Source organism: Eucalyptus grandis, chromosome 1 (assembly GCF_016545825.1).
Source record: "Eucalyptus grandis isolate ANBG69807.140 chromosome 1, ASM1654582v1, whole genome shotgun sequence".
NCBI classification, from domain to species: Eukaryota; Viridiplantae; Streptophyta; class Magnoliopsida; order Myrtales; family Myrtaceae; genus Eucalyptus; species Eucalyptus grandis.
Window position 1 is genome coordinate 12,920,805 of NC_052612.1, and position 20,841 is coordinate 12,941,645.

At 39.2% G+C, this 20,841-nt stretch overlaps 2 protein-coding genes, 1 non-coding gene and 1 pseudogene across 6 annotated transcripts; all 4 read left to right on the top strand.

Annotated features, from left to right (window-relative positions):
- Positions 1 to 2,642: 2,642 nt before the first annotated feature.
- LOC120295495 (putative pentatricopeptide repeat-containing protein At1g12700, mitochondrial) lies at positions 2,643 to 3,338 on the top strand. Its single transcript, XM_039316694.1, has one exon. The coding sequence runs from the start codon at positions 2,643 to 2,645 to the stop codon at positions 3,336 to 3,338; it is 696 nt and encodes a 231-aa protein (XP_039172628.1).
- Positions 3,320 to 4,118, top strand: LOC120286292 (pentatricopeptide repeat-containing protein At1g62930, chloroplastic-like; the record flags this gene model as incomplete). Its single annotated transcript, XM_039316699.1, has 1 exon — positions 3,320 to 4,118. A coding segment is annotated over exon 1 (762 nt), but the record flags the coding sequence as incomplete, so codon positions are not given.
- An 8-nt stretch (positions 4,119 to 4,126) lies between these two features.
- LOC104433159 lies at positions 4,127 to 6,997 on the top strand. 4 transcript variants are annotated; one of them, XR_005546039.1, is made up of 5 exons: positions 4,127 to 4,473; positions 4,953 to 5,344; positions 5,790 to 5,906; positions 6,055 to 6,112; positions 6,269 to 6,997. It is a non-coding gene; the product is annotated as an uncharacterized LOC104433159 (transcript). The 4 variants fall into 4 exon arrangements; XR_005546038.1 differs by having other exon boundaries at positions 4,127 to 5,344; positions 6,265 to 6,997; XR_005546037.1 differs by having other exon boundaries at positions 4,127 to 5,344.
- A 3,708-nt stretch (positions 6,998 to 10,705) lies between these two features.
- LOC104454128 lies at positions 10,706 to 18,187 on the top strand (annotated as a pseudogene).
- The last annotated feature ends 2,654 nt before the right edge of the window (positions 18,188 to 20,841 follow it).

A 20,841-nucleotide genomic window follows, 5' to 3' on the forward strand; every position in this document is an offset into this window, starting at 1 on the left:
AAGCACGGCCCTCGCCGAGGTCCTCCAACCTCAAGCAAGGGTTGCGTAGCCTCGCGACGGCCAATCGGGGTTCTCGGAGGTCGAGGCGGCATCGTGCGACGCGCGCGACCTCGCCGGCCTAGATCCGGGGTTGCCGAAGGTTGCCGGGGGTCGCCGTCGGATGCCGCCTGCCCTTGCCGGTTTTCATTTTTTTTATTTTTATTTTTTGATAATATTTTTTTTCACAAAAGTCTTTTGTCTTCCAAACACCATTTTGCTCAAAGGTACTTCACAAGGGCTTTTAAATTACAATTTACCAAAAACAGTTTGCATTTTGAAAAATACCATTAAAAGGCCTTTGCATTTTCCTAAAGACTTTCCCCAAAAGTTTTTCCAAATGCACCCTTAGTGTATGTAAGCATTGCTGTCCATAAAACAAGCTATTACGCTTCAATGTAGCAGGGTTATAACATGTGGATCAACATGTTGGCCTCTTGGAAGTGCAGGGTTCATTATTTCGTGCACTGAGCAGCCATGTTTATCAGCATAGACTTTTTCAATATATAAGATTTACTTGTATTTTCCAACGTATTGGAACTGCAAGTCAAATCAATTATTTGATTAGTCTTAGGTTAGCTTGTTTTGTGAAAAATCACAATTTAGAAAATATTTTTTTCTAAATATAATCAATTGTATTGCTAACAAAAATATATGAACGAAAAATATTTTTATCGTCCACAATAAAGTTCAGGCACAAATTATTATCGATAATGAAAATATTTTTGTTGGCTAATTATTTAGAGCAACATAACCAATCATTTTTTAGAGAAATGTTTTTCAAGTCTTTCATTTTCTTAAAACAAATAAATCCTTAAATTAAAAATATTGACTGTCTTTTCAAGGAAAGTATATTCAAGATAATACTGATATTTTAGTCATTAGAGTTGGGGAAAATTCCAAAAATGGCTCGAAGTAAATCTTGTGTCAAATAAATGCTTGAAATGATCATGATTATTTTAAATAAAGACATAAAGTGGCTATGGTCGTTTCAAATAAAAGCTTGACCTCATCCGTCTTCGGCTTCAGCAGACTAAACATTTCGACCAATTAAGGGTGTTTTTGTCCTATTACAATTTTAATTTTAGATTATTTATTATTATTATTTTTTCTGTCCTTGTTTAACTTTTTTTTTTTAATGTGACGATGGCGAGCGGCCGTCGGTAGGGTGTCGCTAGTAAGGGCTGGCAAGAGCTTGGCCACCCTTATCGGCCGCCGGCAAGGGCGGCAAGGGATATGCTAACCTCGTTGGTTGTGCTCAAGGCCACCCTCGCCAAATGTGGCAAAGGTTAGCCTTGCCTAGGGCCAACGAGGGCTTGGCGACCCTTATCGGCTGTTAGCGATTGGGTGAGGTGACTCTCGCCTACCTTACCTAGCGCTAGTGGCTGGTGAGGGTCGTTGGGCCCTCGTCGCCCTAGGTCAAGCCGACCCTCGCTAAATCTAGTGAGGGTGGCCTCACTTGTGGCCGATGAGGGGCCCTTACTAGCAGCGAGCAAGGGCAATCCTTGCCCAACCCTTTCAAAGCATCATCGATGGCCATCGGCGGCAATGAAGAAAGAAAAACTAGAAAAAAAGTAAAGGAAAACGGGAAAAAGAAAGAAGAAAGGAAAATATTCAATAAAAAGATAAATGACCAAAATGCTCTTGACTAGTCGGAATATTAGGCCTTGAAATAGATATAATTATTTCAGGCCATTGTTTGAAATAAGATCTACTTTGAGTGCTTACTTGAAAAAATGATTGCACTTCGTGTTGTTGTTTGAAACAAGGTTTACTTCGGACTTTATTTGAGAAAATAAAGGCACGCTAGGCTTTTATTTTGAATTTTATCTTAAAGTTGCTTAGTGTTAAAAAGTCAATGGAGATGATGAGAAGCGATTTCTCTCATTTTCCTTTCTCCTGAAGTTTTTTTAGCTACTTTATTTGATTAATTGACCAAATATTTTAATAAAAGATAAATGAAAAGGGTACGTAATTGCTAGTAGGATTATTCTCGTATTGTGACAATGACACTAATAGCTCCATGGATTTTTGTTCAATATGCAGAATGTCCATGTCTTCCCAAAAATTTTAATAGGTGTAGTTAGGTTTTTCAACTATGTCTAATGTATGAAGTCATCCATGAACTTTAAAGTAGCTCAAATTGGGTCTTTAAATTATTTCTTTTTAATGTCAATGCGATCCTTGTTTTGAATAAAAGACTCCAAATTAGTAAAATTCACGGACCATCGGTTGTGTTATCTATTTTCAAATAAATTGAATTCCATATTTTCCCCTGTAATTTTTCAGCTACTACCGTCGCATTGGGAGAAACTCTCGTGGTTCGAGAGAGAGAGAGAGAGAGAGGCCCCAGAGCAATGAAGCCGACGAGTCTCCGCCGCCCTGCTTCTTCCATCTTCCTCCTTCTTCATGCGATCTCCAGCCAGCCATCATCCCCTTCCATCCTCCCTCTCTCGTCTCGCCGTCGTCGTCGTCGTCGGTTTTCCTCGACCCCTAACCTTAATTTAGATGACCCAAGCGAGGTCTTGAGTCACGCGAGGAAAATTTGCAGGAATGGTGGTGTGTTTTCGAGCGTCGGCGATGCCCAGCGTTGCTTCGGTGCATTGATGAAGACGGACCCTTTGCCTTCCCCCCGGGATTTCAGTCTTCTGTTGGGTGCTGTAGTGAGGATGAAGCACTACTCCACTGCCATCCGCTTGATTGAGCAGCTGCGTTCGTTAGGAGTTGAAGATAATCATATTTGGCTGAATATTTCGTTGAATTGCTTCTGTCGGTTACAGCGGGTCGATTTGGGTTTGTCTATCCTGGGCAGAATCTTGAAGCTTGGGTTTCCCATCGATGTGGTGGCATCGAGTACCTTAATTGATGGTCTCTTTATTCAGGGCAAAACTGATCAAGCACTGAGGTTCCTCGATGATATGGGACGAAATGGCCCCGAACCTGATGAGACCACGTATGCCATAATCGCAAAGGGTTTATGCAGGGTGGGTAACACTAGATTGGCGATTGAATTGCTGAGGGACTGGGAAGAGAGAGGCTGCAGGCTCAATTCCTTCGCATACGGCATAATAATAGATAGTCTTTGCAAGAAGGGATTCATCACAGAGGCATTGAGACTCCACGGCATTATGAGCAAGAAAGGCGTTGAACCAGATGTTGTTACTTATAATTCCTTGATCCACAGTATGTGCGATGTAGGCCAGATGGAAGGTGCTCTCGTATTGTTGAAACAGATGACGAGCGGAGGCATCCAACCCAGCATATTCACTTATAGCTCCTTGGTTCATTGCTTATGCAACTGAGGCCAATGGAAAGATGCTATGGTCTTGTTGGAGAAGATGATGAACGCAGGAATCGAACCGGACGTCGTTACTTATACCTCCGTCATTCAAGGAGTTTGCAATTCCGGCCATTTGGAAGAGGCCCGAAGACTGCTGAGTCGTATGGTGCAAAGCAGAGTCATGCCTGACGTTCTAACCTTCGGTATCCTGGTGGATGCACATTGTAAAGAGGGATTGCTTGTAGAGGCAGAGGCCGTAGTCGACCAGATGATTCAATTAGGTAAAGTGCCTGATATTTTCATCTACAGTACATTGATGAATGGTTATTGTTTGCAAAATAGGATGAAAGATGCAATGGAAGTGCTTAATTTGATGGTTGAAAGAGGCTGCTCACCTACTGTTGTTACTTATAACACGTTGATTAACGGATACTGCAAAGCGAAAAGAATGGACAAGTCAAAGATGTTTTTCCAAGAAATGCTTCAAAGGGGCCTGATTCCTGATGTCATCACATACAACACTCTCGTGGACGGATTTTGCAAGGTTGGGAACCTTGAAGCCGCAGCGGAGCTAATTAATGAGATGCATTCTCGCGATCTCTCCCCAAATCATTATACCTTGGGTGCTTTCCTCAATGGCTTGTGTAAAGCGCAGCAGATTGACAAGGCCATGATATTGCTTCAAAAGATGGAAGATTCCAAAATCATCCCTAACATCGTGACTTACAGTATCCTAATAAATGGCATGTGTAATGCCGGAAAGCTCGACGATGCAATAGGGCTGTTTGATTGTTTGCATGCTCGAGGTTGCAACCTAACGTGTGGACGTATAGTATTGTCATGCGTGGATTGTGCAAAGGAGGACGCACAGAGGAAGCATATCAGCTGCTAAAGGAGATGCAAGGAAATGGATGCCTTCCGGATGGTGTCGCTTATAACACAATCATCCAAGGACTACTAAGAGATAACGAAAATACGAGAGCAGCGCAACTTGTTGGTGAAATGGTTGAAAGGGGTTTTTCTGCAGACTTAGCAACAATGGAGTTGTGGGTTAAATTTCTCTTGACAAATGGAGCTCCTTCATTTCTCCATTGTGTGTGAGATCTGTCCACTTTTTCATCTAAAATTTGATGGAGAGTAAGCCAGATTAACAGCAGGTTTTCTTCCAGACATCACCTCCTTGAGTCCCATGTCCCGTTAATGAAGTTGTTTTAAGTCTGGGAGATTTTTCCTCTTGCTTGATTATCAGGCTTTTGGAGGGGGGAAAGGTTGATTTTGCTTTTCGTATGCCTAGGTTTTGCAAGAAATCTGTATTTAACTGGTAGATGTACTTGTGGGTTAGTGCTTCTGGTGCCTACTATTTATCAAACAGGTCAAATTCATATGAATGATCAATTGGTGTGAGGATGTTCTCAAATTAAATCAATGTTAATAGCATAACTTTACTGTGTACTATATGCAATTCAGACATTATAGACAAGTATCATGGACCTCTTCCTCAATGGGACTAAAGAAAACTACTTTTTTTTCTTTTTTTTTCAGGGTGTAATGTATGTGCTTTGAGAGAGAGATACTGGTTTTCTTTTATTTTCTTTTCCTAACACCTCTGATCCCTTCAATGTCTTATTTGCCATAGTTCTTCAAAGAAGATGCATGGGTGGAAGTGGATGGTATATGATCATGGTGATGGGCACTTTGAATCAATAACAGTGAATACTTGTGGCGGGCTGGGTACTCAGATTGTCATGCAGGTTGATTACATATTTGGGTTATTTGCTCTGCTTCTCACAGCAAAGTTTGATGGACGGCTTGCTGACTAAGGAACATAGCTGCAACTGTATGGAAACAACTTTCAGTATCTTTTCCTTTGCACTGCAAGGGATTTTCCAAAAAGCATCTGTTGATGCGTGAACATGAATGCCTCTGACAGACATTGCTTGCCAAACCACATTGACATCTGGAGTGGCACCAATCAACTTCATTACAAACAGGCTCATAGGATTTAACTTTCTTTCGCTCTCTATAGAGGTAAATTCATTGCCAGTTTTCTGTTTTATCATCAGACAAACAAATGTTTTGGTTTGTTTTTGCATGTTCCACTCACAACTGCAGGATTTGCCTGGAGAGTCTTGTTACCCCCTCTACTCTTTGTGTCTTGACACAAATATAATAATAGTAGCGTGCAAGAAAATATCGGGGACCTATATATTTACTTTGTATGGTGTCAGGATGCTCTTGAGTTAAGTTGATGTTAATGGCAATACATTTACTTTGTACCAAAGATCTGCAATGCAGACGTTATGCACCAATATCAGGGACCTATATATATAATTTTTTTTTTTTTTGGGGGCGTTGGGTTCAAAAAATTATACCATAAATCCAGATTAGCTTGTTACTTATGTGCTGGAGAGAGATATACTAGTTTTCTTTTATACTCTTTTCCTGACAATCTGATCCCTTCAATGTCCTGTAGTTACTTCAAAGAAGATGCATAAGTGGAAGTGGATGGTACCTGATCATGGTGATGTGCACTTTGCATTAATAGGGGAGAATATTTGTGGCGAGCTAGTTACTCAGATTATCATCTAAGGTAGATTACACGTTTGGGTTATCTGCTCTGCTTCTTGTTGACTAAGGGACGTGGCAGCAAGTGTATGAAAACTACTTGCAGTATCTTTTCCTTTGCACTGTGAGGATTTTCAGAAAAGCCTCTGCTGATGGGTGAATACCATTGACAGATGCCAAACCACATAGACGTCTTGAGCGACACCAACCAAATTCATCACAGTCAGGCCCGTATGATTTACCTTTCCATTGTCATTTCCACTCTATCAATTGGTTTACTTTCCCAATAAATAGGGTTGCCTCTCAACGGAGGCTCATTTCTTGCCTTTTTTATCTGTTTCAATTACTGATTTTTCTGTTTGTTTTCGCATGTTTCGCTTAAGGCAGCAGGATTGCTTGGACAGTCTTCCTCTTGTCACGCCCACTCCTCTTTGTTTCCTCACATAATCATAGTAGCATGGAAGCATTCCAGAGAACGCTCTTCTAGCAAAGTTCACGTGTGGATATCATGGCCGATATGATCGATTGAACTCAGAAGAAAGAACCTTTCGAGCAAAAGGATCAATTCGAAGTTCTGCATATATAACAATTGGATCAACTCAGCTCTCTGTTGTCCATTTTCTTGTTTACAAAAGCTGGTCTATGGGCTTACCCACTGAAGCAAAGCCACTGTTTTTGCGATGATGGTTTTAATTTCACTTTTCGAGATTCTTCGCTGACTAGAACCATGTGCAAGTGCATCATCAGGCTTCAGTTTCAAAAGAAGCTTTATGATTTCTTTTGCTGGAAAGTCGCGGGCATGGTGTATCCTTTACTGTAAATTATGTCGACTCACCTCAGATTGATCCTTTAGTGTTAGATATCGATATCAACTAGAGGCCTTGAAACCTTCAATCTTTGCAAGAATTGAGAGTACAGTCATTAAGGGAACATCATTTTCAAAATAGATTCACGCTGTGGGCCATCAACGAAGGAATACACCAGGCATCAAGACATTATTGTAAGAGCACAGCCAAACAGCTTGCGTTACATAGTCACAAACTCAATGGATAGCTTAATGCAAGCAAGCAATGTATAGGATTGTTTTCTTCCTAAATGGAAGTTCCTTGTTTGAGAGGATAGTACTTATCATAAAGCAACATGCCTCCATGGGCAATGTTTTACTATGGAATTGCACTAATCGAATTTTGCAATTTTGAGGCTTAGTTGGCATTCGATACTAAGCCATTGGTGCATTACAATCGTGCCACCTTATTCTGTGAGATGTCTTGAGTTGGGTTTTGTGGTTGGTTTCTTTCTATCCTTAGATTGGTTGCTATGAGGAACTATTAATGCATAGAATTTGATTCACACCTCTAGGTCGATAGTGGTGGCAGCACACCGTCGAAGGTCCAAGCAGTAGTGGACAGCAATGGACGAGCACCAGAGGAGCTCTAGCCAAGCGAATGCAAGCTAAAAGATGATGACCAGTAAGTTTGAAAGCGACGTCATCTCGATGAAAATAGACCACGTCATGTCGTCGCCATTACATAGGATAGAAACATTACATAGGATAGATGGCGATTACTGGATTGCCACATTAGATAAATCAAACAAGACTTGGATGAGAGGACTTGATTGCATTTTCCCACAAAATTTTAGGATTCTATTATTTCAATTGAAAGGTTTAAGACTCAATTGATTTATGTGCTAGAGGTTTATGACTAATTGTAGAATTTTTCCGCACAAAATGATTGTGTAGTGTGTTGGACGTTGAAATGTCACATGTTCTCTCAACTTCAGTGTTTCCATGGCAGTCAGTTGAATCCTTACGTATGAAGGCTAAGTCATGAAGGTTAAATTAAGATGAGAATGATATGCATTTTGGGTCATCTTGCTCAAGAGTTCCTCGAGCAAGGAGAATGTGATCCTTTTGTCCTTCTTTAAAAGGTGATGCTTATTTTTCTAGCAATTTTTGCCCTAAGAAACTTTTATTCCTTCAGAGCAAATAAATTATCATACTGGAAATTTGAAAATCTTGTGAGGAAAATCATTAGCCATTTACTTTATTCTTCTTAATTTTTTTTTAATTTTGTTTTTTGAGAAAATTCCAAATAATGGCCTCAAGTGCCTTTATTTTCTCAAATAAGAGTTTAAAGTGAATTTTATTTTAAATAAGGGGCCGAAGTGCATTCATTGTCTCAAATAAGTGCTTGAAATGCCAATATTAGTCTCAAAGAAGAGTCTATATATGACAATTTTGTTTTTTAAATTTTTAAATTTTTTTCCTTTTTTCTTTAGAAAAAAACTTTTAGAAAAGGAAAACAGAAGTGAGAGGGAGAGGGTGCTTATTCTCCCCTGTGGCTACCGCCCCCCATTGCCAATGGGACGGCAGCAAAGGCCGACTAGGTCACCGAAGCTTAGACGAGGGCCTACCAGAGGTGAGGGTTGCCCGCCCTCGCCTCGACCTTCAAAATATTATTAAAATATTATTTAAAAATGTCACGTCAACCCAGCCGTCTATGTTAGTAATTTTTGGCCAAAATTGGCGTAATAGAATCAACTGCTGATAAGTGAAAAAAAAAATTAGAAGTCAATTGGTAAAATTAAAAGATTTATGACTGAATTGCTTAAAATGCAGTGGGTTTAGAGTTTTTCAATTACCTTCACAATTTGGTGGTGCTTCTTCTCCTCCAGAGCACAAAATCTTGCCCAAAACATTTTCTTCCCATTTTTGTAGATAGTGCTTTATCTTCCACTATTGATCCTAATAATTGCAATCAAGCTGGAATATTCGACTACGTGGAAAGCTAGTCAGGTACATCGCGTGTTTTTGATTATACCAAAATGTGGTCTCTTGCATCTTTTCTTCATAATAAGATGGGTGTGCCAAATTAAGAAATAATAAGATTATCAGATGGTGTAAAGTGAAGTAAGGCACATGTGTTATGGTCCAAGGAAGTGATACGATCTAAAAGGTTTCTGTCCATGAACGAGCAATCCTTGATTATCTCCAGAGACAAGGGCTTTCTCGATTATTCTATAGAACTTTTGGAAATGGGCATATAGTAATTGCATACTCTTGTGATAAATGTAGGTAGTTGGAATAAGGGGAAGATACACAGCATATAGTAATTGCATACTTTTGGATCGTAATAACAAATCTAATGAACGTAAGAATGGATTAGATACACGGCACATTTTCACACTAGTCATTAGCTTATAGATATTTTGTTAGGTTTTTTCATCATAATAAATAAGTATTATTTTGAGAACTTTAAATTGACAAAGAAAGCATATCTTCTAGGATGTCATTTCTTGCAAAAACAAACATGGCAACATGTGCGGCAGAAACAACCGCATACAATAGAACACGGCTCTCTGGTTTGGCGGCGAACTATTTAATCAGTAAATAAATAGTTTTCATACTTCATACTGCAATCTTCACACCATATCGATGCCGAAAAATGTTTGGACAGTCTGCCAATATTCGAGCCTTAGCAGCGCTAACACATATACCGCAATCGCTGAAAGAAAGTGCCGGGTTACAGGGGGCATGACCATAGGCAGCTGCCGTGGGATAAGGAGACGCGGTGTAGTAGTCGTAATTTGCATGATTTGGTGTGACAGTCGCCATGTCAGCGAGGACATAAGCCACGCTGTCTGCATTAGGGTCGTTGCTCGAATAGGTACCACCATTGCGGCCCCTATAAGTTATGTTAGTGTTCGGAGCACCTTGAACAATATAGAACATTAAAAGGGACCCAACTAGCATAACTGCAACTCTTGAAGGAGCATCCTTAACTTGATATCCTTTACTTAATTTTTGTGCTCACTCCTATTTTGCATCTCGAGAGAGGCTCAAGTCTTCACTATTTATAGTGGTTGTCCCCAGTAGGGATTAGCATATAAATCTTCGTTTAATGGTAGCAATGCATGAGCATTCTCAAAAGCTTCTGTTTGTTTCGGACATAAGAAGGAAACAATGCGATTTGATCGTTTGCTTTGGACCAAGTATGCAGTTTGATCTGTTCATGAAATTCAAATTATTTCTTAAGTGTACATTTGCCATTTTTCCTTTGGCTAATTTGTCAATTTGCTAATGGCAAGAGTTAAATATTATTCAAGTTTCTAGATTGGAAAAAATTTCAATGCCATAATGGTGACTGTAGTTTGTTAGCTAGCTGGTGGGTGGCGTCATCGGCGGTCATTAGTGGTGGGTGGTGATAGATGGCGGTGGCAGCAACGGCAGTCAGCCGACGACAAGCGGCAAAGGGTGTGGTCGCCAACGAATAAGAAGAAAAGAAGAAAAGAAAAGAAAAAGAAAAGAAAACAAACTTATTTCTAGAAATTGTTCGAGAACAAGAAGTTATTTTTTTTTACTTTTTATTTTTGTTCCAAATCTATTTCCGACTACTTTTCTAATATTACAAATGGATTTCTGATTCCGCATCGAAATCGAACTGAATCAGGAACTAATCACCCCTTAAAAAGGGTCCCTAGACATGTTTGAAGGATATATTAATAAAGTGTTAGGAACTAATCACCCCTAAAAAAGAGTCCCTAGACATGTTTGAAGAAGATATTAATAAAGTATCTACCCTCTTTTGTATTCATTCGAGAAACGAGTTGATGATGTGAACACTCAAACAGAACTTGAATCGTTCTTAAATACATTAAGTGTCCCGATAACTTATGTATAACAATAAAATTACGAGATCGTCCATCGTTTGATTATCTTTTCTCAGGTAAGAAGTAATGCAAAATAAAAGTAGTTCAATCAAAAGCATAATTGACCATGTAATTCATGAACCTATCTATTTTCATTTCTTGATGTAGCAGGCCATGCTGGTCTTGCATGGAGCAATGAATTTCTCTCTCTTCCCTCCACCGTCCACCGTCAAGCTCTCTCCTTCCCGCCAAAACCTTCCCCCCTCGCCCCTCGACGGCCGCCGCCTCGTCGCCCGCCTCGATGGCGGCGACCTCCGCGGAGCTATCTAGTGACTCGAGCTCGCGTCCCGCGACGGGTCCCACCCCGACGTCCTCACCTTGTCGCTCCTCCTCAAGTCATGCATCCGCTCCCGCGCGTTCGCGCTGGGGGAGGCGCGTCCACCGCGCGCTCGCCCGGTCCGGGCTCGAGCCCGACTCGGTGATCCTCAACTCGCTCATCAGTCTCTACTCGAAATCCAACGACTGGGCTGAGGCGGAGAGGGTTTTGGGGACATGGGCGATAAGAGGGACATGGTTTCTTGGAGTTCCATGATCTCCTGCTATGCCAATAATCACATGGAGTTTGAAGCGGTGGATACGTTCGTTCATATGCTCGAGGATGGGTTTTCCCTAATGATTATTGTTTCGCGGCGGTTGCTCGGGGCTTGCTCGGTCCCGGAGAGTGCATCTATTGGCGATACGGTTTTCGGGTTTATTATCAAAAGCGGCTATCTTGATTCTGATGTGTGTGTTGGGTGTGCATTGATTGACATGTTTGCAAAGGGTAGTGCTGATTTGGTTTCAGCTCGTAAGGTGTTTGAGAAAATGCCCGAGAGGAATGTGGTTGCTTGGACTTTGATGATGACGAGATGTACTCAGTTGGGTAGTCCAAAGAAAGCTGTTGATTTGTTTTTGGATATGCTGGTGAGTGGGCCTGTGCCAGATAGATTTACACTCACGGCTGTTTTGTCTGCATGTTCAGAGTTGGAGTTACTATCGCTCGGGGTACAATTGCATTCCTGGGTTATACGGTCTGGATTGGCTTCGGATGTCTGTGTTGGATGCAGTTTGCTGGACATGTATGTCAAGTCTGTAGATGGTGGATCGCTTCATGATTCGAGAAAGGTGTTTGATCAGATGCAAGATCACAATGTAATGTCTTGGACGGCGATAATCACAGGATATGCACGGGCGGAAGAGAATGAGGAGGCTATCAAGCTCTTTTGGGAAATGACAAAAGGTCCCGTGAGGCCAAACGATTTCGCATTTGCTGGTGTTCTCAAGGCATGTGGAAATATTTGTGATGTAGATATGGGGATACAAATATATGCACTAGCTATAAAATTGGGCTTTGCCTGTGATACTTGCGTGGGTAATTCTCTTGTCAGCATGTATTCCCGGTCGGGCCACATGGAAGACGCTCAGAGAGCTTTTGATGCACTATTTGAAAAGAATCTGGTTTCTTATAATACCCTTGTAGATGCCTATGCCAAAAGTTTGGAGTCCGATGAAGCCTTTGAACTACTACATGAGATTGAGGAGAGAGGGATCGGAACAAGTGCTTTTACATTTGCCAGCCTTTTGAGTGGAGTTGCCTGCGTTGGCGCTATTGGTAAGGGGGAGCAAATCCATGCGAGGATGGTAAAATCAGGGCTTGACTCAAATCAGTGCATTTCCAATGCTTTGATCTCTATGTATTCCAGGTGTGGAAACATAGAAGCTGCTTTTCGAGTTTTCAGTGGGACAAGAGAGAAAAATGTCATAACTTGGACTTCAATGATTACTGGTTTTGCAAAGCTTGGATTTGGGATGAGAGCTCTAGACACATTCCATCAAATGCTTGATGCTGGTGTGAGGCCAAATGAGATCACCTATGTTGCTGTTTTATCCTCTTGTAGTCATGTGGGTTTGATATCTGATGGATGGAAACACTTTAGGTCAATGTACACAGAACATGGAATCGTGCCTAGAACCGAACACTATGCATGTATGGTGGACTTATTGGGCAGATCAGGATCCCTTGTCGAAGCCCTTCAGTTTATAAATTCAATGCCTTTCCGGGCTGATACACTTGTCTGGCGTACATTTCTCGGAGCTTGCCGAGTTCATGGCAATGTTGAACTTGCAAAACAAGCTGCAGCAATGATTTTTGAGCAAGAACCAGATGACACTGCGACTTATATTTTGCTATAAAATATTTATGCCTCGGCTGGTCTATGGGAAGATGCTGCAGCAATCAGAAAGAAGATGAAACTGAAAGATCTTACAAAAGAAGCTGGTTGTAGCTGGATTGAAGTGAAAAATACAGTTCACAAGTTCTATGTGGGTGATGTTGGATATTTCACTGTTGGATATTTCAGCAGTTTTGAAATATTTACAATAATAGCTTCGATAAAAGTTATGACCGTATTGAAGACCATCATTATTTTTAACGGTCACATAACGGTTTCTTAACGGTCATATAATGGCTTTTTAAATTGTTTTGTAACATTTAATTTATTTCTCAAATAAATCCTCAATTATTTTACAACGGCTCTATTTTGTCTGAATATAAAAATAAGATCTCATAAGACACAATATATTCTCATATATCTTTCATTTCCTATGAGCTGGGTTATACATAAAAATTGTTATGTTTCTTTCTAATATTCAGTGCCGCTGAAGCCTTATGCACCGAGTTTCGTACTCCGAGGGGCGGAATTATCCTTAAGGACAGTGCTTGCACGCCTCAAACATTTGTTTTTCTATTTTCTAATCCTTCTTGTTCCAACAATCTTAAGGATAAGTCCTATGGATTTCCAAGTTGAAGTTGTTGCTGTCGCCACCACCGCAATTGGAATTGAAAGACTGATCGAGATGGTGAAGTACAAGTATCACATATTCATGGGCAGATGTTGTGGGAAATTACTGAGCATCGTCAAAGGTTTCTTGGTCGTTTTGGTAAGGTTATTGAATGTAAGGTAAAATCGTACTTTGAGGCTTTAATACCTAAATTTGTTTCGAGAGGAAGTTGGGTGCTTGTAATTATTTGCTCACTCAAATTCGTGATTATTCGTAAGCTTCAATCCGCATTGGGGTTTCCTATTTTAATTCTGTTCATGATTTGGAAGTTGTAATTTTAGGATTAGAGATTGTTCCTATTGTTTTAATTGGTTGACCGCTTGATATTAACCATTATGTAGTGACCCATTTCATATTTTAGAAATGAAAAAGAAAAAAATGGAAACTTTGGATTTTTGTGAGTAAATTTTACTTTACAAAATGGTTTCAAATTCTTACCATCTGAATGTTAATGACTTCTAGTATCCATCAAGGAATTTTTGTGTTGATAGGACAAGAAGTATGTCTCCAAGCTTGAGAACCACTGCAATGATGTTGTTGTTAGTAGAACCATGTTCTTCTTGTTGTTTAATTTTTTGGAAAATTCATTAAGGCGTCAGTTGCTCTTCCATTAGAAGAGAGCAATAGTGATTGTGATTGGGTGGTGTATTTGATTTAACTTTGAACTGTTATATTAGTAGGTTTTATTTTGACTATTGCTTGGCTTTGACCTTTCTATCTGGTGCAATTGTTAATAATGCAAGCTGAAAATTATGAGTCTCATATTGGCCTTCTTTATGCTCATTAAAAATAGAGGAGGTACAACATACGAAATCAAGCTATATATATTTTTGCATTTTGTCTTTGCCCTGCTTTATATTTTAGGGATATTGGATGAGCACCATTGATGGATGCATGCCGGTAGTTGTTTCTTTCTCAGTTTGAGATTTTGAATAAACTCTGAGTGCCAGTGGAAGAGATTTAGCCAGTTCATTTTTAGTCTAGTGCTTGTAAAGTGAAAGTGGTGGTATTTTCATGTATCATTTTAATTTGTGACATTTTATTGCCTCTTTAACAGAGCATGATGAGAACTTATCTAGGAGACAGGACACTATTAGTGACATTCAAGATTTGTTAAAAACTTATTGTCACCTTATTTTGTTACCTTCTAGAAGCTGCAGGTAAAAATTTAAACTGAAATAGAAGATTTTATGATATTCGTATTAAAGAGCCATCACTCTTATGGTAGCGCAAGATCACTCTTATGGTAGCGCAAGACCAAGGTAATTGTATATCTTATAATAACTTTAGATATCCTTTGCTTCATTTGACCCATTGCGTACTGCTTACTTTCCATTATCTAATATGTGGGTCAAGGACAGTAAATAACGTTCAATGCATAGCCAATCTCAAGGATTGTAGCTAATGTTCCTTTCTAAAATGTGAACTATTTTATTCTTTTTTTTTTGGTGTGAATAGTTTCACTTGCGTTAAGAGTGGTAATCATCTTGTCATCGATCTTAAGATAGGACTTTTTGTGGTAGGATTTAGAGTCGAGCGTTAATTAGTGTTTTTGTGCTCCTACATGTGTATGTAACATTGCTGATGAGGATTCAACACTTGCAAATGGGATTTATGATGATTTCATAATGCTACTTTTATAAATGTTTTAGCAAAGCAACAAATTTTCTATCGTTGATATACCATTTAGTGTTGACAAGTGCTTGGTATTGGGTTTGGTGGAGGCCAAATTTGTCCTTACAAATACTCACTTCTTCAAGCTTCTTTTTATTAGAATAAGAGCAGCTCCTAGTGCAAAATTTTCTTTGAATGAATATGCCATCATCAACGAACTTGTATGTCTGGCTGATTTGAGTAGAGATCAGCGTGAAGAGACAGAAGTCAAAGACTCCACGACAACCAATGAACATCTCAGGTGAGATCAATTTTCACAACAATAGAATTTTTATGGATTTTGCGGCCATGTGAATATAAAACTATGACATTTTTACATAGTGGATTTTTCACTGTATTAGAATAATACAGTGATGTTAAGTGGATCTCGGATTCATATGAGACAAAATCCACAAATGAATATGTGTCCACCTTGTGGAGGTGTCGCAACATAAAAAGCAGTCAAATGAAATTGTGGGGGAAATGACAATCCTGCTCAACCAAAATTTGACTTGGTTGAAGTAGATGATCTAATGATGTAATTGTTGTAGTCATTTTCCAAGCCAATATTTTGGCAAATGCAAAAGAATTTGAGACAGACTTAGGTACTACCAAGCATATATGTTAAAAACATAATGCTTTATCCTCCTAACCTCTAGTAAGGAAGGAGAAGAAAATATTTATCTTGATGATTGAAGAACTACTCAAGTTCTTGGGAAGAAGAAAAATTTCTCAAACTCATTAAAATTGAGGCTGAGTAGTTGAGAAATTTCTTACTGTATGTTCCTATGGAAATGAAATAACACTTATGTCTAGACATTATGATTGCCAAAAGGCAATAGCTATTGCAAAGAATGAAACTTTCAATGGCAAAAAGAGACGTTTGGTTGAAACGTGATGTGATAAAATAATTCCTTATAAAAGGGATTTATATCAATCGATTATATTAAGTCAGAAATGATTTGGCCAATCATTTGACTATACATCGAAGGGAATGGGACAAGCCAATTGAAGAAAATCAACAGTGATGGTAACCTAACTTATGTGATTGGCGATCCCATGAATTAGGTTCATATTGGTAATAACAAGTCATTTATTGATTTAGTGCACTATTAAAATTTATTGTCCATTCTAAAGTGAAAATAGTGCAAAATTACAAGGAAAAAGAGGTTGAGCTAAGTTCTTAATGAAATTCCATAGCCATTATTGATGGTGTATTAAACTGCATAATACACTTGATGGAATCACCTATATAAGTGTGGAGTGGGGCCGCTCTTATGAGATTTTTTGGCGAAAATCTCTGAAGCACTTATGAATAAACCAAGCATGCGCATGGCCTATTAGCGCAAAACCGCGTTGAACAACAAAGTTTGTGGGAGTATAATGTGATTGATGAAAATTATAATTCACAAAAGAAATTTTTAGTTCATAGAAGTTTCAAACTTCACTAATGATTTCATTAATTATATTTCATTCTTTCTAGGGTTGGTTCATAACCTAACAAGCACCAATTCCGATACATTACTCTCCAATAACCCAGCATTATTTTATTTTCTTGTCAAAACTTTTTGAAATATGTGGGGGATTGTTGGATATTTCAGCAGTTTTGAAATATTTACAATAATAGCTTCGATAAAAGTTATGATCGCATTGAAAATCATCATTATTTTTAACGGTCACATAACGGTTTCTTAATGGTCATATAATGGCTTTTTAAATCGTTTTGTAACGTTTAATTTATTTCTCAAATAAATCATCCATTATTTTACAACGGCTCTTTTAACGGCTCTATTTTGTCTAAATATAAAAATAAGATCTCATAAAGACACAATATATTCTCATATATCTTTCATTTCCTTTCAGCTGGGTTATACATAAAAGTTGTTATGTTTCCTTCTAATATTCAGTGCGGAGTATAGATGAATGTCTGTTGTATCTTGGGACGATAGCCACTGAAGCATTACGCACCAAGTTTCGTACTCCGAGGGGCGGAATTATCCTTAAGGACAGTACTTGCACGCCTCATACATTTGTTTTTCTATTTTCTAATCCTTCGTAATGTATTTTCAATAAATTTTTTTTTTTTTATGTATTCTAAACTTTTTCCAACAGGCGATGCTTCACATCCGAAGGCATGGGAGATCTATGAGGAACTAGACCGATTGGCTAGTAGAATAAAGAAACTGGGTTATTTTCCGAGTACTCAATTTGTTCTTCATGATGTGGAGGAGGGACAAAAGGAACAATATTTGCTCCAACACAGTGAGAAAATTGCTGTCGTTTTTGGCCTTATAAGCACCTCCAGTCCGAAATCTATTAGGGTATTTAAGAATCTTCGCATTTGTGGAGATTGTCATTCTGCGATCAAATATATCTCCATGGCAACTGGAAGACCTATAGTCGTAAGGGATGCAAACAGGTTCCACCATTTTATGGATGGAACATGCCCATGCAATGACTATTGGTGAAGATGCTTGCTCGACCCATTGACCGAGTATGCTGGGCTGATATTGCTTCGAAAGATGAAAGACTCCAAATTCACACCGGATATTGTGTCATACACTATTCTAATATAAGGCATGTGTAACTCCGGGAAGCTTGACGATGCTATGGGGCTGTTTAATTGTTTGCATGCTTGAGGCTGGAACCTGACGTGTGGATGTATAGCTTTGTCATGTGTAGATTGTGCGAAGGAGGATGTGCGGAGGAGGCGTATCAGCTGCTGAAGGAGATGGAGAGTATTGGATGCTTTCCAGATGGTGTCTCTCTTAACATCATAATCCAAGGACTACTAAGAAATAAGGAAGACATGAAAGCAGCATAAGCTGTCGGTGAAATGGTTGAAAGGGGTTTTTCAGCAAGTATGGCAACAATGGAGTTGTTGGTTAAACATCTGGTGACAAACGGAACTTCTTCCTTTTCTGGTTGAGCTATCCATTTTTTCTGAGGTCTGTCCACTCTTTCCATCTGAAAAGTGATGAAGAGTAAACTAGATTGAGGGCAAGTTTTATTCCACAAATCATCTCATTGAGTCCCATGTCCCATTAACGGAGTTGTTTTAAGTCTGGGTGACCTTCTATTGCTTTATTATGAGGATTTTTGGAGGGTTTTGTTTCTCGTGTATCTAAGACTGCGTTTGGTTCAGCATTTGCAATGGGCTTTGAGTTCAATGCAAATGCTGAAAGCCCAAAGCTACTTGGGAAAAATGCAATTGTGTTTGGTAAAAAAATTTTGCAAATGAACTTTGAGTTGAATGTGTATTTGGTAAAAAGAACTTTCCAAGGGGCTTTGGGTAATATATATATATTTTTCTTTTCTTTGAAAATTCAGCTAAACCCTTCGCCGGCCCGGCGAAGGGCCGTGGCCGGGCGAGCCGGATCTGGCGCGGCGGCCGTCGGCTAAGGTCGCCCGAGGTCGAGCAACCTCCGACGAGGGTCGCGCGACCCAGCCGAGGGCCACTAAAGGTCACCCGACCCTCAACAAGGGTTGCGCGACCCAGCCGAGGGCCGCTAGAGGTCGCCCGACCGGCCGCTCGCCCGAGGTCGGGTGACCTCCGCGACCCTCGGGCGACCTCGGCCGACGGCCGCCGACGCCAGATCTGGCTCGGCGGCGGCCGTCGCCCTTCGTTGGTTCGGCAAAGGGCTGCTCCTTCTTCATTTAAAAAAATAAATAAATATAGGGGCAATAACAGAAATACAAAAAATTAATGAGGATAGTTTAGGAAAAAAATGTTTTCAACATTTGGTAGAATTCTGAAAGCCCAAGGCTGGTCCCTACCAGCCTTGAGCTAAGTTATGCAAGAAATCTCTATTCATACATGGTACATGTACCCGTCGGTTTATGCTTCATATAAACAATCAAGCAGCGTGAGGATGCTCTTAAATTAAAAAGATGTTAATACTTTAGTTTGCTAAGCACAAAAATCCTTTTTTTTAATTAATGTTGAGGTCATAAATCCCGATTAATCTATTGTGTATGTGCTTTGAGGGAGAGATATTGGTTTTCCTTTTTGCTCTCTTCCTAACACAGCCTGATCCCTGATCCCTCCAATGTCCTACCTACCCATATTTACTTCAGAGAGGATGCATATGTGAACATGAATATGTTTGAAGTGATTGAAGGTACAAAAGTTATTTCCCATTCAACTTTAGTATTTTTAGACTGTTGTTCATGGTAGTAAATTTCACTAGCAGATGATAGCATTTAATATTTTGAAGGATTAATATCACGATAAATTCCAAAGTGAGTAAGTTTTTTGGTGCCAAGAACCCCCTGTTGTATAATTTTTGGTTAAAAGTCAATATATTACTAACCTTACAAAAAAAAATCTCAAATTAGTAAATGCATGGCACGTTGGTCGCAAATTAATTTCGTCTCACAAAAAATAAAACCAGAATCTACTTGTAATGCATATTTGTCAACACATGATGAATGAGAGGTAAAAAATGATTGATCCGATGTGGAAAATTCATGTATGTTGACATGTATGCATTTTAACGGAGGATAGATTTGTGTGAGAGGTATCAATTAGGATATTCTATGAGATGAAATTAGTTTGAATAAATATATCATGAGGTATTAATTTAGTTTTTTTTTTTCAAAAGACTTTTGGGAAAAATGTTTGAGGCAGTACTAATTGGAGTTTCATAATGAAAGTAAACTCATTTTGGTTTTCATTTGGGTAAAGCCCGTTGCCATTAATTCACTCACGCTTGATGCCCCTCTCGACCTCTAGTTCTTGTTTGCCTCTCTCGCCAATCGTAGTCACCAATGACTAGCCCGAGTGTCGTCATCTACCACCGGAGTATTCGTTGCCACCCACCATTGCTTCTTTCTCACTCTGTGACCCACTCAAATCCATCCCTATTTTTTGCCACTTTGCCTCTCTAACAACAATTTCCGTACTATATGATATGTAGGGGATGTGATTCATACTCCCAATTAATAGGAAGGCATAGAGGAGTTTTGAGGTTTTTATAGTTTGAGCTCATATTTTATTAATAATTTTGGTTCAAGTCCATGAATAGTTACTAGGCATATATGATTTCTTTTTCTTGTAATTGAGAGTTGTAACATAGAGATGCAATGTGCTAATTATAGTGGAGTTATTTGTTAAACGTACTCCTAGGATAAATTTCGTGTTTCAATTTCAAATTTTAACGGCATAGCCTGTCACTACTCTCTCTCTCTCTCTCTCTCATCTTCTCCGGTGTTTTTGTTTAAATCCTTGAACAACTATATTTCTAAGAAGGATTGCGGTTTATGAAGCAGAATGCTGAAGGCCTTGTAGTGGAATTAGGAATGACTGAGTCAGAAATATTTGTCAAATCAAACTTCAATTGTTGGATCGGGACATAGAATGAGTTAAATTCCGTGTTACATGCTATAATCTATTCATCCGTACAAACATACACAATCGTAGTTACAAGTTAAGTCGATTGAAATATATTGTTAGATACTTATCATTAAGTTATCACACTATTTATGAGTATGTCTAATGATCCAGCAAGTCTTAACTATTTGCAAGAGAAGTAAAGCTATGCACACGAGCCACTAGGAACGAAAAATGCAAATATGATTTTGTGGTGAAAATGATTAATTGTATTACTTATTTAAAAAATGGATAAAAGAAAATTTGTATCGTCGTAAATAATGATGCGAGATCATTTGAAATCATGCCCTATCCAGATCTTACATCTTTCCGTTCGATATTATAACTAGGGGTGAGCATGGTCCGGGTGGTCTTGGCCACCCCTTAATCTTAGGACCAACCCGTA

Bases quoted from the DNA above. Each gene is read 5' to 3' on its own strand.
- LOC120295495 (XM_039316694.1), top strand. From the start codon at position 2,643: ATGAAGACGGACCCTTTGCCTTCCCCCCGGGATTTCAGTCTTCTGTTG.